Source organism: Cyrtonyx montezumae, unplaced genomic scaffold, assembly GCF_038088225.1.
Source record: "Cyrtonyx montezumae isolate F1298 unplaced genomic scaffold, pur_monq_1.0 scaffold_36, whole genome shotgun sequence".
Classification (NCBI taxonomy): domain Eukaryota; kingdom Metazoa; phylum Chordata; class Aves; order Galliformes; family Odontophoridae; genus Cyrtonyx; species Cyrtonyx montezumae.
In genome coordinates this window covers 3,407,383-3,425,249 of record NW_027072041.1, presented here as the reverse complement: position 1 = coordinate 3,425,249, position 17,867 = coordinate 3,407,383, and the positions used below count along the sequence as shown (strand labels likewise).

Sequence of the window (17,867 nt, the reverse complement as noted above, 5' to 3'; positions counted from 1 at the left end):
ATCAAGCCTTTCACTTCTAAATTATAGGGAAAGTGCAGTCTCTTTGGTGAAAGTCTAATTGATTTTCAAACAATCTGTCTGCAAAAAGATGCGGTGTTGCTAGCAGTATAACTTCTTAAGTGAGAAGGTGTCCAGAAGGCAATGAAATATCTGTATTGCATGTGTTCTCTCACTAGGCATTCTGTTCATCCCAAACAGAATAACTGTTGAAATAATTTAGAACATCATATGCAGAGAGAGGTAGTGATTAACCAACAGCTCATGTTTAGGTAATCCAGCTGAGATACCAAATTTCAAAGCAATCTTTTCTGATATTAAAAGTCTGAGACATTGAAAATTGTGGGAACACAGAAAAGGGTGTAAGTTACTGCTCTTTCCAAGAGGTTTGACCATAGCATCATGAGCTAACAGCAGAGAAGCAGTCGTTCAGGCTGCAGATAACCAAGGGATTTCAACCAAAACGTGTCAGGGAGGTGGGCAGGCAGGTGGGAGCAGACAGCTGGTAGGTGTGGGTGCTCAGCACAGCTAAGCTGGGCCACTTATATATATCCCTGCCATTAATGTGTGTGCAGTCATCATCATGGTTTGCATGATGATGATGCATCCTTTGCAGAGGCTGTCAAATACTGAAGGGTGTTTTCTGCAGCAGATCACACGAGCTAACAGGAATGAACGGATGTCCCTCTTTTGCAGGGACTTTGGCCAATTGGCAGTGGAACTATTGGACCAGTCATACAAACAGGACGAGCAACTGGCAATGAAACTGCTGACCTACGAGCTGAAGAACTGGAGTAATGCCACATGCCTGCAGCTCGCAGTGGCAGCCAAGCACAGGGACTTCATAGCTCACACTTGTAGCCAAATGCTGCTCACAGACATGTGGATGGGTCGTCTCCGGATGCGCAAGAATTCTGGCCTAAAGGTCAGCAATGTTTTAAAATTGAATTAACAGCCAGAGGAGTTCTAATAGATGATGATGGGCTTGCAGAACATCAGTAATAACTGTCTCGATGAACATTATTTTGGGGTGCTTATTCTTAGTGACATTAACAAGAATATATTCTCCCTGTATTCATCATTTCTGCAGACAACTTGTCACTAAACCAAGCTCAAAGTTCATTATTTAGGTTTTTATTATATTTCTCAATGCTCCTTCCAAAGTCAGAGTTACCAGAAAGAGATCAGAGCCAGGTTAATACGTTGTGGAGTTATCCAAGCTTCTGAAACATAAATAAAGAAGAAGGATGTGAAAGTGAATTAACTGCTAGTGAAAGGTGCTGATCCAGCAGCTCTCCCCAGAAGAGGCCCGAGCAAGCAGCACAAATGTTCTTGCAGTCCCCAGCTGCTCTGCCTGATGACTGACCCAGAGGGACTACCCGAGGGGATCCAGGGGATAATCCAATTTCTAAAGCTGCTTAAGCTTAACTTCCACCCACAGAACTGCTAACAGAGCAAGGTGGGTTCTATGAAGTGAATTTCTGTCCAGAAGAAGCCTGAACTGGCCTTTTTTACCTTCACCAACCTGCTGTGCTCATCAGTCAGCACAAAGCCAGGAATTGCCTCCTCCTCCCTCTGACAGAGAAAAGCTTTCAGGGAAAGGCTTCTCTTTCCCACGTGATTTGTGTGTGAGAAGTGGTAATAGCTCAGTGCGTTTGTTCAGTAATGATGAGAGTGCTGTTAAGTGCATGCATCATTATCATCCTGAGTCTAATCCGGTAACAGTGATGAATGGGCGTGACTAGTAGGATTCTCCCAGCCCTCCCGCAGGAGCTGTGCTTAAATGTCATTCTGCTTACAGACAGAAAATATTCTCATGTTAGGAGGCACCCCTACTATTTTACCTGACAGCCCCTGTTCCCTCATCAGGGTCTGCTGCTCTGGTCCATGTCAGCTTTGTAAATAGTCCACCTGGGCAGGTGTGGTCCCAGCAGCACTTCATTTCTGCTGCAAGCTTTCATGTTTGCAGCTCTCAGCTTAAGCCATAAAACAGACCCTATTCTCCCAGTGAATAACCAAAAGTAACAGACGCTTCCTTTGGCTTCTCATAACAGCAGGGCCTCAAAAGGATCCTTTATTCAGTTCACAGTCTGTGTTTTATTTCACTAGAGCTCATTAGCAGAGCTTGTTTAAAGGTAAAGCAGGGTACATGAACAAGAGGCAGCACAGCAAGGAGATAAATTAGCAAGCATGAATCACAGACTATTTCCCACAAACAATTTTCTCATTTTTAAACTGGCAAAAGGCAAGAGCCTTGTTTCCTGAGAGTTCCACAGGGAGGAGCAGCGCCATCAGGAAGGGAAGAGGCTTTTTGAATACTTCCTGATCACTATAGCGAACAGACCCCAAGGAACTGGCTCTGCCTTGAGCCTGCTTGGCAAGGAGCTAGGTGCAGGAGTATCATGGGTTGCCCAGTGCTCAGCTTGTCCAGGGTAGGGTATGGCCTGCATGCTCATGGCTCCTAACTGCAGTCAGCATGTGTTGGTGGTGACACGCATGCTACCTGCCAATGTGAGGAGCACGTGCAGTCACCACCATTGACCTGCTGACAAGCTGATGTCTGGTTTCACTGTCAATTAGGGAAAGATATATGATAAAATTGCTTTTCCTGAGATAACAGCAAAAGCAGTAGTTGTTGTGCTTGTGAGTACAGACTGTCCACTTCTTCTTGTTATGATATCTCTTCACTTTATCTACCGAGTTAATGCCAAGTGTTGTTCATTGCATATATCCATACAAGGGAAAAACTGTCTTCTGCATTTCCTCTGCATAAGAGAGATAAGGCAGAAAAGAAGGATCTGATGTTAGTGTAAGCATAATGTGGGCTGCCGGGACAGTGAAGTCAAATCTAAGGGGACTGCATAGCTGAGTGCAACAGCATTTGCTGTCACTGGCTGTGCACATTTATGCCCTCACTACCTGCATACATTAAACATGGTCTCATTAACCCTCTCTGTAGAAATGAAGAATTCTTGCATGCCATTTACAGTGACATTCCCTAGAAATATGCAATTCTGAGGTTTGAACTTATCCATGGTTCCATGTATCATTTACCCTACATAGCATTTTGCAGATGCACTCTGGTATGTAATACGCATCTGATGAGAAAGAAGATATTCAGGAGAGTCAGTTGGCCATAGCACTCTTATCAGTGTTAATAGAAGTTACATGCTTTGTTACACTACAGAGATCTGAAAACATTACCCCAAGTGACAAACGCTCTATTGCCATAGAAACTCACATTCACTAGCATATTCATCTCCTCAGATGTCCCGAGGGAGCTGTTCCATTTGACACTAAGTAACCATCGTGATTGTAATCTGTTTACTGTGATGATTACTGTTGTCATTATTATTATTGCTTTAGGTAATTCTAGGAATTCTACTTCCTCCTTCAATCCTCAGCTTGGAGTTCAAGAACAAAGATGATATGCCTTACATGTCCCAGGCAAATGAGATCCATCTTCAGGAGAAGGAGCCAGAGGAACCAGAAAAGCCAGTGAAAGAAAAAGAGGAAGAAGACATGGAACTCACAGTAAGAGCAGACAACAAATTGCCAGACTTATTGCTCTCACTTTGCTATTTTGTGGGTGTTTTAGGTCATATAATGTGTTTGGCAGACGATAGGTGGCCACTCCTAACACTGCCATCTCTTTGGTGCCAATCAGACATCACTGTGTCCTGATGTTGCAGAAGCAAACAGTGATGTTGAAGTATCTCTTTGTAATGTAGTATCTTCATAATTTGATTTGGTGCTGGACTGTCTGAAATAAATTCAAGAGATTTCAGCACTCAACCATGATAGATGGAGTAGACCTCTCTAGTATTGAAGTTGCACAATATTTATTTCTCAGATGAAAATGCCCCTGGAAACCAGAGATTTGTTCATTCTTTTTAGTTAACTTAACTGAAGAGCAAGTGTTGCAGGAGGGCAAGAAAAGTCATGAAGATATTTTTCAGAATTCTTTATGAATTTGTAGTCAATGCTTCTCATACATTTAGACATGAGTTTTGAATCAACTGAAGACTCTGGCAAGTAGCTAAACAGCTCAACACTTGGTAGGAGCTTCTGTAGCTCAGAAGAACTTTGTAAGGGTACTTGACTGTATCAGGAGTACCTTAGATTAACAATTTACAAGACAAAGAGAACCAGATAGCTAAAGCTCTAAAAATTTCACATGTATCAGGAGTTATAATTATCAGGAGTGAAAATTATACAGCTACCAGGAGTTATCAGACCTGCCTTAACTCAGTTTGGTTTTGTTTACTGTAGTTTTGATTGTGCTGTCTTTTGTCAGGCTTTAAACTAGTCTTTTGGGGTCAGGATAAAGGAATAGAAGTAAAAGGAATTTACTGGTTAATTAAAAAAAAAAAAAAGGCTATTTCCCACAGGCAAACAGCAGGAGCTGCCCCCAGGAGCCCATCCGCAGGCAGGCAGAAGGGCCTGCCTACAGGACACAATATGCAGGCAAGCTGAAGGAGCAGCCCACAAGACCCACCTACAGGACCCGTTTGCAGGCAAGAACCTGGCTGTTGGGAAGGACCAGAAGCCAGAATAGCCACAATGGGCTGTTCTCCACTCATCAGCTGTTATTGCAATTTACTACTCCTGGCTTCTGATCCATTCATGAAGTGCCTATTCAAATCAAATAAGCACTTCATAAACTGTGGAGATTTTGGGGACAAATTCATTTCCATCTCCTTGCAGTTACCCCAGCTCCTGGTTTCTTGTCTTCAATGTTGTCTTCCCTTTTTACCTTCTGACTCTTGCTACAGGGAAGTGATGCACAATGAATCTTAGATTTTCCCTCCCTTTCCCTTTCAGTGTGTTGACAGTCCTATTGCTCTTTCCTATCATTGACTCTGCTCTTCTACTCTCTCAAACTTGATGCATCATTATAGTGAAGTTTCAGAGAGACCACCTTTTTTCTGTAGATGTAAGGAATACTTCCATTATGTTTACATTGTAAAGAAAGAGGATCTTCAGAACACTTCTGCTGATTTATGTTTCTTCCCATATAATCTGTAGCAGAGTCTGCTTCATATGGGTTTTGATATAATGTCATCTGTGCCTTCCTGTGGTGAGGAAGGGTATATAAAACAATAAAAGACCTTTGCACGTGTTTCTGTTTTTGGATACTTAGTTCTCTTCAGTCACTACGTCAGGAAGAGTTTTCCTACTGGCATGCTTTAAATATAAGAAAAAAGTTTGGATTAAAACTTGAATTGTCTTGACCTTCATCAAATTGCCTGGCCAACTGACCTCTTTTCCCATAATGAAAGCACATCTCAAAGGCTATTTGTGAAGTGCCTTTGGGAAGTTCCACTTTGGCCATCCTAATAATACTGGTTGTTTATTAACATGATCTGTAACACCTATTGCAAAGCATTTATAAGATAATCTGTTTTAATGATTGATCTTTTGGTTTGATAAGTAACTTTAATTTTGACCAATTGTATTTAAAATAGAGTGCATCTTTTTCTCCTTTTTTTTTCCTTTTTTTTCAGGACTGACAATTAGATTCTTTAGGGGATTACTAAAGCTTTATTTGTTTGCTTCATCTGGACTGCATTTGTGCAGTGTAGATGAAGTACAAGTGAGGTAAGGCTATTTCTTCACTGTATTAACACTTCATTTGCACAGAATAATGCAATCACAAAGACAACAGCAACGATGAAGTCCCCACATGGGTGCAGAGTATGTGTTTATTTTACACTCTCAAAGAATCTTATATGTAGGTGATATACCTATGCTATAGTATGTAAAGATGAATAGTTTATTCACTGTGATCTACTCACTACTCACACCTGCTTTTAGCTTCATAACAGATGAGAGTGCTGGGCACACATTTCTTTAACACCTAGATGCTAGGCAACAGGCTTTCCTTATAGCAGCTACTTGCAAAACCAGTCTGAGATGTTGCTCTCATCACCACTCCCTCAGCACTAAGCAATTTACCACGATTTATGGATGGAGCTACCAGGTTATTAATCCTGAATATTGAGACATACAAGAGCAAAAGGGCACAAAAATCTGAAGGACAGGGACATCTTGTGTTTAACTGCTTGCTTTTTGTCTGTTCAGAAATGCCAGTGGTCTAGCCTTATCCCAAAATAATGCTGTTTCTGGAAGCAGCAACTAGAAGCATCATAATCCTTATTTGGTGCCTTATTGTTCCTTTACATAGGGAACAATAGCTTCCCAGTAAACAGTGTTACTTCACAATACAGAATAACTTACCAATGTCTTTTAGAAGATATTTCATTTGCTGCTTTGTTCTAAGTTTTCAGAGTGAATAGAAGGTCTGTATTTCCATAGGCACGTTTAATCTTGAGTCAGGACTATCAGCAGGATGGCTGGTTATGTTGGCCTCTGGGTATCCATGTTATCTTACCCATAGTATGTATGCTTAGATTTTTCTCCATGGCAAAAACTAAATAAATACCTTACCAGTAAAACTGCAGTTCGAACCCCAAGAATGACTGAACACCACTGCAGTCACACCCACCTCCAGTTCCCATCATGGTACAGTGGTTCTCGTACCATCTTACACGCAAGGAGTGAGGCACCCCTGCAGCCCATGTGGAAAACAGCGGTGCAAGGTGCTGGGACTCACACAACAGAAGGGCCAGCACTGGCCCTCTCCATAACAAGGGATTTTCTCCTTATGAAGCTCAGAAGCTTAATGTGCTTCTGCCATGCAATTGTTCCAGCACTCTCCATGTATTTTGCTGTGGTCAGCAGTCAGAAGGACTGAATTCCTTGTGCTTTATCTCCTCTCCCTGTTCACCTTAAAGAACCACTGAACGTATGCGAAATCTACAACTGAAAGGCACTGAACATTTTTTTCCTGCCATTCATTTGATAAAGAAATGACTGCTCTGGAGCAATTAGCACGGAGGCTGATTTCTCTGCACACCACAGGGTACAAGGGGTTGTGCAGAGAGAGGTAGGTGGCACATCCACCCAGCTACGTACCATTTCCACGCCAGTTCTTTGTGAGTACGTGTTAATATTGTGTGCAGCACATTCATTTCACTATGGATAAACTGTGAAGAGCTTATGATCACAATAGCAGGACTAAAGCTCCCATTATTTAATTATAAAAGCAGATCAAATTGTCACTTGATCATTAACATAGGTTAATGCAAAAAATATAGAACTCAAAATTGCCCTGGTTCTCTGTCAATTATCAGTCATGAAGGAATGAAACAAAAGGAAGAAGGAGGGGCAGAAACAATAACAACAAACCCACCAGAATCCTGATTAGAAAATCTCCATGTAAAAAGTATGCAGGCATCAACCCCCTCAGGCTACAGTGATGCAGTTGTACAGTAATTTACTGTTACACTGCTGTCAGGCTTACCTTGCATGACTCATAGTGAATCATGAACAAAATTGTGTATTAGAGAAAGAGATGCCGCCCACACAGAGCAGTGTCTTCATTTATTCCCACCTTCTTGTTTCCTCCTCCAAGTGGAAACACATTAGTTCACAGTCGGCACTGCAGCTATTCTGTTAACACAGTGACTTAGATTATTTCAGTCTGTCTCTAATTGGGGAGGATTTTCAAATTGTTAATACTGTGATATAATTAACAGTTAGAGACATTAGGTCAAATCTAATCCCCGGCCATCTCAGAGCAGTTCCCCATCTGTAGAATGGAGGGATTAGTACTGTACAATACACTGTTAATTCAAAAATATAAGGAGGAAAAATTAGAGCATCATTTATCAACAAGAAAATAGTAACAAACAAGAATCAGTGTCCGTGAGCATAAATCCATGTACTGGCGGAGCATTATCCTAAAATCACTTACAACTCATTCATTTCAGTGAGAACTGAGGGACTCTCGGAATAAGTAAATTTATACAGTTGTGAAGGTTCTGAACTGGAAAACAATCCCCTTTGCTAAAGCATGGCAGTGCTCATTTGTTTAAGCTGCCAGCATTTATTTTCACTCTCCTGCAAAATTCTTGGGCACCAGAGGACAGCAGAGACAAAGCCTTGGGAAGAGCTGCAGAAATATCTGAAGCACCAGATGGCAGTTGTCTCTAAAACAGTGTCAGGAGGTAGAGAGAAGCAAGGAAATTGCTTTCTTAGGGATAGAATATTTTCAAAACATGCAGATTCAATTGCACTTCACACCCCTCCTACCCCCCCCCAAAAAAAAAACCCCAAAAACCCAATCCCTGTTATAGAGTGGGGAATCAGTTTGGTTTTGTAGATTTCAGGTAGAGATACCTGGGCTTCTGTGAAGGTGGTATAGCCTCTGTTACTATAGTTATACACAGCACATCTCATGTTCTTGCAGACTGTCTGCTCATCTAATGAGTACTTTCCTTCTCTCCTTAATAGATACATCTTCTTCCTTTCTTATGAAAATCTCAGTGGACTTTAAAGGGTTTTAAAGTGCTCTGTGATAATCATCAGGAGGTTTCATTGATTTTTGAATATGCTTTGTTTTATTTACATTTATGAGGATAAGCTTAGGAATATGCAGGCATAAAAAGGTAAATTAAATGGGTAAAAAAATCAAAACAGGTTAGTTTTCATATTATATAATTGTGTCATGAATCTTCATTCTATTTTATTAGAAGTTTGAAGGGGAACATCTGTGGATGACCACATTCAAGTGTATAAGAGACCATGTGGAAAGTAGTAACTTAGTGAGGAAAATAAATAGAAATATTAGCGAGCAGGTGTCTAGGATCATAGATAGTCCCAATAATGTTACAAATACCTACAAGGAAAGAGAAAAATATCATCAATTTTTCTTTACAACTTGCTATTTTGTAGGACCAAAGACCTGTACAAATGCTTCACAAAAGACCCAGAGGGGAAAAGAAAAAAGAAAAGAGAGAGAGGGAGTGAGAGAGAAAGAAAGGAAGAAAAAAAGAGATCGTGACTTTTATGTTTCTTTTAAAAATGTTAGAACCTGAATAATGCAGGATACTGGAGCCGTATTAAATAGCTCACCTGAAGTTAATCAATTACATAAGAATGTACTGAATATCCTGTTGAATCTGAGAACACAGAGTGAGGAAAAAGAAGGACCTTTTCATCAAAAGACAACATATTTGGCATCTCATTGCTTTCTTCAGTGACTTAATTTTCCACATTTTTAAACTGTGATGAGAACAATAATGCCTTCAGAGATGTTGAACATTTAGTTCATTTAACATAAATGTACAAAAATGCTTTGATCTATTTGTAGAAAAGCATTATAAAAGTATTTCAATAAAAGCATCATGGTACAATCCCTGCATAATTAGAATGGCTTCATCTTGATTCCAACAGTTGCATTCATGTGCAGAAGTGCTGCCATCTATAGCTGCTGCTGCAAACTAAGTAATAAGAACTTGGCTTAGGGCAAAGTGACCTAAAATCCACTATACTGTACTATTCACAAAATATTTAGTTTTAGAACATTTAATAAATCAATCTGTGCTCCAAATGCAAAGTGACTCCTTCTTTTAGCTTTAACTTCAGTGAGTATGTAGTGTAGTCACTCCTTCCACTTCTCTGTGAAGCTGGACAAGAAGTTTAGAGTGAACACAGCAGTAGTGTCTGTAGCTAGCTCCCTGTAGATCTTCAGCAAGTCTGAAGTACAGTGGTTGCAGTGAAATCAAGCCAACAGTGCACAAATGCACTGGAACTTCATTATAGAAGAAGATGTGGTGATGTAGAAGGACCTTTTGAATTAAAGTCCAGAATTTCACTGGTCCATACTCTACATCTATGTGGTGTTCATGGCCTGTGGGATCGTGGCCTGCAATGGATCCTATAATCAACACAAAAACAGTCCTTAGCTTCACTGTTTCCAGTCCTGCAAATGCTAACTCATCTTTCCTCCTGTTCTCTTTCAGTATCAGCCTTATGACTTTTTCCTTGCTTAAAAACAAAACTTATCTGTTTTCTGTGTGCATTTGTTTGTTGTGCATAATAAGAAGCTCCTGTCAGGTAAAGAAAACTTTGTCTATACAGACAAAAGGAGAAGTGTTCTCTACATCTCATTTTTTTGTTCACCAATTATGGAGCTCACACTACTGTTTGATGGTTACTACCAAAGTGTTACTGCTGCAGTTCAGGAGGAACTAAACAGCAGCTTCCCTCCATAAAAGATTATCTGAGAACAAAACATTTTGCACAAACCTATGGCCACCTGGTTCTGTCTAATGATAAGAACTCAGATAAGTTTTAAATAGTTTCCTTTTTAATTTTTTTTTTAATAGCTCAATTTGTCCTTCAGTAATAAGGAAAAATAAAGATCTCCTTTCTTATAGGCAATGCTGGGACGAGGGAATGGAGAGTCCTCGAGAAAGAAAGAAGAAGAGGAAGTACAGAGTAGGCACAGACTGATTCCTGTTGGAAGAAAGATTTATGAGTTCTACAATGCTCCCATTGTTAAATTTTGGTTTTACACAGTAAGATATCTCTTTTTTTGTTGTTGTTGTTGTTTTTTATATTGTTACTGATTTGGCTGATTGGACAAGTACTGACATTGGATTAAGCTCATATTGTGAATATCTTTGGAAATCTTCATCTGTCTGTACTGGAGGGTTTATTCATAAAGAGCTTAATCTTTTGTGGTTATCTAGTACTTGCTAACCTATGAGTTTTAAATTCAGGACACTTCATTCAGGAAGCTAATGGTTAAACACTCTAGGTTATTCTTCAAGTACAAGTAGCTTGCTGAAGTCAGTCCTCCCAAGGAATTCCCAATAGTAGAATTCCCAATAGTAATCCCAATAGGAGGCTGATTTTAGTCGGGGAATCAAACAAGATAATAACAGATGAAAATAAGAAACATGTAGAGCATATTTTTCCTTGGGACACTTTTGCTTTATTGTTTTACTAGTCTGCAAATATCTCTCAAATGAAGCGTTGCTGTAAGTAGCCATAAGATAACAAAGGTATGAATAGCAGACAATACGTATTTTTCAGGGATAAATTATACCTACCCAGTCTAATATCCCTATGTTATAAAGAAGCATACAATGCAGATGAAACAGAAAAAAATAATAATAATAACCAAGGTAATATAGTAACTATATGTTATATAGTTGACTATAATAAGAAATTGTCAAAAACTCTTCTGGGTACTCTCATAGATAAATTTATAATTGCTATATTGATGTTATTACATGGTACAAAGCGTCTTGCTGACTGGTCCCCAGGAGTATATCAATAACTCACTGTCTAACTGGAATCAGGATTGGAAAGGATTCCATTAGGGTCTTTCCTTATGTCAGGTGCTGTCTGATATTTCTACTCAAAACTTTGATTATGATGTTTTGCAAATGGCACTAGAATATAGAAGGATGAGATCAAAAAGTAAAATGAACACAGAAATGAATGTTTTCAATCTACTTCATTAGAATATTATAACCCATTTCAGTTTATGCATCACGTGACAGATGTGGACTGATTAGTAGGCCACAAAAAAAAAAAAAAAAGAAAGAAAAATTAACCAGAGGTCTGTAAAATACTATTTAAGGGGAAAGACTTAAGGAAGTGAGATTATTTTCTCTGGAAAAAAAGTATCTGCAGTTGTTCTCCCTTCAAATGCATGTAAGTTGCCGAAATGAGGAATAGAATGGAGTGTTCTCCAAATCCTTGAAGAATAGGACTGCGTCAAGTCAGTTGTTGGTAAGATGCTAGGAAACAGCTTTTAACTGTTCTGAGAAGTATTATTATAAATTGTGTAAGGAAACAGTAGATTTTGCATTGTTAGCGATTTCTAAGTCTATCTTATCAAAACATATGTCCAATATGGCACACTGCAATTAATCCTGCCTTGGCACTATGGAATTGGCTGGTTGATTTCTCGTGGTCCTTCCCAGTTAAATTTGCAATCGTTCTGCTGAATGTACAGCAAATCACAAAGAATGCATTTCTCTCCCTCCTTCTGATGATGACTTAAAAGAAAAATTGCACTATTGAAATCCTAACAATATGTCTACAGACAGCAGGGACAGCTCACATCTGCAGAGATCAAACTGTGGTAGATTGCTTATTCTAGCAAATAATTACAGTTTGGCAACTATGAGTTACTAGTTGCTGAACTATAGCCATTAACAGTTAATCAGCAGAATGAATCTAGAAACTGCTCATCGTCAGCTTAGTCTCATTATCAATTGCAATATGTATTATGCATAAACAGAAAAGCATTTTCACTACAAACAGAAAGAAGCACCCTGGCTTCCCCTGTTATTTCAATTCTGAAACAGGAGAAAGAGATCAATATTGTATTTCCATTTAGACCTGTTTCTACAGTTTTGTGTCCTGAGGCAGATCTCATTCAAGGTCACTTATTAAAGGTGGATCTTGGCTGTCCTGTATTGCAGGAGCAAATTAAGGTGCATTCTGGTTGTAGTTCTTGACCAGTTCAGTATACTGAAAAGCAAAAGGAAAATAACTCAGGTGAGCATTATAATTGCACAGCCTATCTCCCTTTTCACAAGCACATGGACAGAAATGTTAATCCTAGATTTCAAAAGCAGTCCTCAAAATCTTACATCTCACAGCCCAAAATGCAAGGTGTGGCTACACTATTATTGCATGCCATTTAAAATCGTATTATTATTCTACATCTACCTAGCTGCTATTATTCTATGTGTATCTATATCCACCTTCATTCTTAAAATACACAAGAGTGGTTTAATTGTGGGGGATTTTGAGTAAGAAATACTTTGTAAGTATTAAGTAAGAAAATTTATAAAGCACATTTTGTCCTCCTCTCTGTCCTGGCAATAGTTTCAAAAGTCAGCAAGTCTGCCCTCTTCTGTAACTGTTGCATTGAAAGGTTTTATCCCACAGATTATCCAAGGAAAAGAGGAAGACTTTTCCCATTTTAATGTAAGCTTTATTTTGAGATGTTAGCGTGACCTAAGAGGCCACATTTCTACCTTGTTGAGGAGTTAAAAAAGGCATTGAACTCCTGGTATGAATCACCTTCTAAGCATCAGAACAGCTTTGTGTCAACGGGTGCGGGGGACCCACAGACCCATGCCCCAGTCAAGGGGAAGGGGGAAAGGGAAAAGGGAGATGGGCCTAGGAACAAAACAGCAGCAACGATCTGAGGAGGAAAAGCTAATTTACTAAATAAGATGTCAGAAAGCAAAATAACACAATATAATACAATATAATTGGAATTGAGGCTAATGAATCAAATAAAATGAGCGAGAGTGTCTGATAAACCGAAGGCCTTACACTAACGCTGAAGGCAGACGGCAGCGAGCACCCACTGCTGAGTCCATCCCAAAGGAAAGAGAGTGTCCCGTGACTGCAGACAGTTTTTATCTTTCCCTCTGAGCGTAAACACGTAAGAACACAAAGCATCGCACAGTCCTCTGGGGAATGGAGTTCTTCTTCTCTTCTGAGACAGGTATACCTGGAACTATCGATGATCCACGGAGCTGGAGCATTAACTCTTTAACTCTTAATACACTACGTGATGTTATGATGTGGAATACCAATGCCAAAAATCATAAAATCATGACACTTTGTCCCAAGTTTTTCATCTTAGGACCACTTCACTTTTTGATCATTTAATTGTTACAGTCAGTGAAAAAATAGGAGGGTAGTCTCATTCTTGAAACAGTCTCTTGCTGATGTAGTTTCTAGGTTTGTCCTTTATTGTACTGTGTATTCAATATTATACTGCATACACTGTATTCAACTATATACAGCATCCAGGAAGGTAGGGAAGAATCTATCCTAGAAACTTCTTGGCAGGTGTTCTGCTTTGTTTATTCATGTACTACCTTTAGGGGTGAAGATGGCAACCACAAGCTCAATGTAAAAGCAAGATAAAGAGGGCTCAGCTATTTGTATAGTAGTGCTTTCAAAAAATCCTGAGTACCAGCATAGGTATCTGCAATGTGGTTTCACAGCAGTGTGGGATTGGAACGTACTTCTGAAAGGGTGAATACTGGTTTGGAGAGGGAAAGGGAAGATGTCACCATTATATGAAGGGCTGGTTTCTTGGGGTGAAAATGACATGGTTCTAGCATCACTTCATTCTTAAATCAGGATATAATTGTTTTATCAAGCAAAAATTTCCCATAATTTTCAGTTAATATAAACTGACAAAAAAAACCCAAAAAAAAACAGTAACAACAAAAACTCAATAAAAATTAAAAGCCTCTACTTATACTGAGTTTCCTGTGTTTTCTATAACCTTAGTGTCCTGATTCTTTTAATCTTACATGCTGAGTCAGACCAAATTAATAAGATTACTCTGACGTGAATATCAGCCACACCTAATAAACATATTATAAGAGGTACATTGGGTAATGCTATCTATTTGGGTTTTTTGTTTGGTTGATTTCATTTGTTTGGTTAGTTGGTTGGTTTTTGTTTTTGTTTTTAGTATATTAAGTGTTTCAGATAATGAGGCATGTACAATTCTGCCCACCCAAATGAGGTTCAAACTGACTCAGCTGACACTCTTGTTACTGACCTAAGTCAAATTTCCTTCAGGAGTGGTAAAGGAAGACCAAGGTAGTTCCAGACTATCCAGAGTTACAATCTATCATCACTCACAAACAGAAGGACCAGGGTGGCCACTTCTTGCTCTGTTCTGTCTGGAAGAGAAGCCATGATCCAACTGGCTTCCTTATCTGTGCAGATATTGATGGTCAATTTAAAGAATTCTCCCAAGTATCCTTCAGTCCAGCAGCTGAGAGGAAAGCAAGAATCCTGTGACTTTTACAGAGAGCAGAAGCCAAGTACAAGAAGACCATAAATCCCATTCTGTGGGATACTGATCACTGAATAAGTCCTACCCTAAAATTCCCAAGTCACTATGGCTGTTTCATGGGAAGTTTGATATTATACACTTAATAGTTGTAATGTACAATTGAGAAAGAAGAGCTGTTTTGAAATTTAGATGTATGGAATAATTTCTGCAACAACGATTAAAAAGTTCATGTATAGAAATAAACCATCTTTTCTCTACTTTAAATTTGGCTTTAGATGCATGTTCTTGTAGGGCTGCTGTTTAAAAGGCAAAGTAGATAGGAGGTTAGATTCAGGCCACCACAGAGCCTGGCCACAGAAACTCAGACTTGCTACTTGTCTTGTATTAGAGATGAAATGGAGAAAGAAAAAAAAAAAGAAAAAAAAAAAGAAACAGTTGTACTAAAAAACTTGAAGAAAATGTAAGGCAAATAAATGCGTGGCTATGCTTGGTTACTTGCTGCATCAGTGTGTTCAGGGGTGGCAGTATTTGGGAAGGAAGCATGATAGAGATTAAGGCAATAATACACTGGCTGGGGACTAGCAATACATGGAACCTGCTGATTGTCAGGCAAGAGTTGTGCAGAAAGGTTGTGAAATGTCGGAGTGAGTCCAAGTTAGACAAACAAGACCGAGAAGCATAGAGGAGAGGTGCCAGGGGAGTAATGGGTGTTAGAAAGTGAATGAGTGAGAAGTATTCACATATGTAACTTATTAACTTAGTGTTTGGTATTTGGCACTGTGGTATGTGAGTAATTGTTACTATGGGACAATCTGAGGAGACTGCATTAATACAATTTTGTTGGAGAGGTGCATGTAGCCGGAGAAGAGGATATTTGTGCATGTATTTTGCAGATTCTACATTGTATGTGTTCATGTGAGCTTTTTTGGACAACCCACAAACTCTCTGATTTCTATTTTGTCTGTATAACATTTCAGTTACACTGGAATTAGGAATATGAAATCATGTAAGAGGAACTGGCTTGGTTGTATAAGCATTGTGACTATTGATATTCATTTCATGTTGTTTCTTTACAGCTGGCGTACATAGGATACTTAATGCTGTTCAATTATATAGTGTTAGTGAAGATGGATCGCTGGCCATCCACACAGGAATGGATTGTCATCTCTTACATTTTCACTCTAGGAATAGAGAAGATGAGAGAGGTAAAATCACCCCAGCCATATGAGATAAAATGAAAAAGATAATGTATCATAGAGTCATAAAACTTCCTGAGTTGAAAGGGATCCTCAAGGATCATGAAGTCCATCTCATGGCTCTGCACAAGACTACAAAAACTCAGACCATGTATGACTGAGGGTGTTGACCAGATGTTCCTTGAACTCTGGCAGCTTGGTGCTGTGGCCACTGCCCTGGGGAGTCCATTCCAGCATGTCACCAGCTCTGAGGTGGAGAACTTCTTACTAACTTCCAATGTGACTCTCCTCTGAAGCAGCTCTATGCCTTTCCCTCTATATCACATCACTGTCACCAGAGAGCAGAGCTCATCACTGACCTTCTGCTCCCTGTGAGCAGGTGAGGCCTCCCTGAGGTCTCCCTTCAGCCACCTCTACTCTGGGCTGAACAAACCAAGGGACCTCAGCCACTCCTCATACATTATCCCCTTTAGACCCTTCACCATCTTTGTAGCCTTTCTTCGTACACCTTTTAATAATTTTATGTCTTTTTGTTGTTGTTGTTGTTGTTTGGGTTTTTTGTTTTTGTTTTTGTTTTTACTGTGGTGCCAAAATTCCACACAGTACTCCAGATGTGGACACAGCAGTGCAGTGTAGAGTGGGACAGTCCCTTTCCTTGAATGGCTGGCAGTGCTATGCATGCTTGACAAACCCCAGGATATGGTTGGCCTTCGTGGCTGCCTGTGCACACTGCTGGATTATATTCAACTTGCTGTCAACGAAGACCCCCGAATCTTTTTCAGCAAGGCTGTTCCCCAGTGTCTCATTTCCCAGTCTGTATGTATAGCCAGAGCTGCTACTTCCCAGGTGAAGAATCTGGTAGTTGCTCTTGTTGAATTTCATGTAGTTGGTGATTCCCCAGCTCTCTGTTTCGTCTAGACATCTCTGCAAGGCCTCGTCACCCTTGGTGGAAGTAGCAGCTCCTCCTAATTTAATTTCATCAGCAAACTTAAAACAACTTCTAGTCCTGAATCCAAGTCATTTTTGATGGCATTAAAGAGAACTGGCCCTAAAATGTAGCCCTGGGCAGCTCCCGTAGTGATCATCTACCAGCTTGATGTAACTCCAGTTACTATAACCCTTTTGGCCTGACCCATCAGCCAATTGCTCATCTATAGCATTACGTTTTCTCCAGCTGTATGCTGGATGTTTTATCCAGAAGGATACGGTGAGAAACAGTATAAATAGCTTCACTGAAATCCAAAAAGATAACACCAACTGGCTTCCCTTGGCCAGCTAGATAGGTGACCTTGTCATAAAAGGAAATTAAAATAGTTAATCAGAACCTTCCCTTCGGTAACCTGTGTTCAGTGTGACCAGTGATCACATCATCCTTCAGGTGTTTTTCAGTAACTCCCAGAACCTTCTTCCATTTAAAAATCAAGAGTGTCTTTTTCTTATATAAAAAAATCTTATATCTGTTTAATTTCTCTATTCAGATTTCTGCTTAATGCATATTAAATATCATTCACAAGTATCAGGTGGGGATCTTATGATATATCTTAAAGCTTGGCCACCTATCCTTAAGCTGGCCAGGAGCTGAGGCATGTTGTGGGGAAAGAGAAGGGAGAATCAGCAATGAAACCAACCAAAAAGTCTGCATCTGAATCCCCTCCCCAGAGTTCATTCAAAAGTTTTTCACAGTTGTTCTATCTGCCCAAGTATAACACGCAAAGGCCTGCAATAAAAATAGCTGTAACTGGGGGGAAAATTGATATACGTGCTGAATATTGCAGCACATTTCTAATAGTTTTTCCCTCTTTTAATACTGAAATTTTTTGCTAATTATGTCAAGAAATAGAATGCATCTCCCTAAAGATGCTCTGCAGGCATGTAGAGCAGAGGGAGCCTTTAAAGGTGGCACTGAATCTTCAGGCAGAGTGACACTGCTGTGTCGTCCCCTTCCCCTCATGGTCTTTCCAACCCAC

At 39.7% G+C, this 17,867-nt stretch overlaps 1 protein-coding gene across 1 annotated transcript in view; it reads left to right on the top strand.

The window, feature by feature from the left end:
- LOC136054268 (transient receptor potential cation channel subfamily M member 3) overlaps positions 1 to 17,867 on the top strand; it is a 412,018-nt gene that overhangs the window by 368,983 nt on the left and 25,168 nt on the right. Inside the window, exons 17-20 of the mRNA XM_065745453.1 lie at positions 694 to 922; positions 3,364 to 3,531; positions 10,284 to 10,424; positions 15,781 to 15,909. Of these exons, the coding sequence (XP_065601525.1) occupies positions 694 to 922; positions 3,364 to 3,531; positions 10,284 to 10,424; positions 15,781 to 15,909 (667 nt within the window). The remainder of the gene's footprint in view (positions 1 to 693; positions 923 to 3,363; positions 3,532 to 10,283; positions 10,425 to 15,780; positions 15,910 to 17,867) is intronic.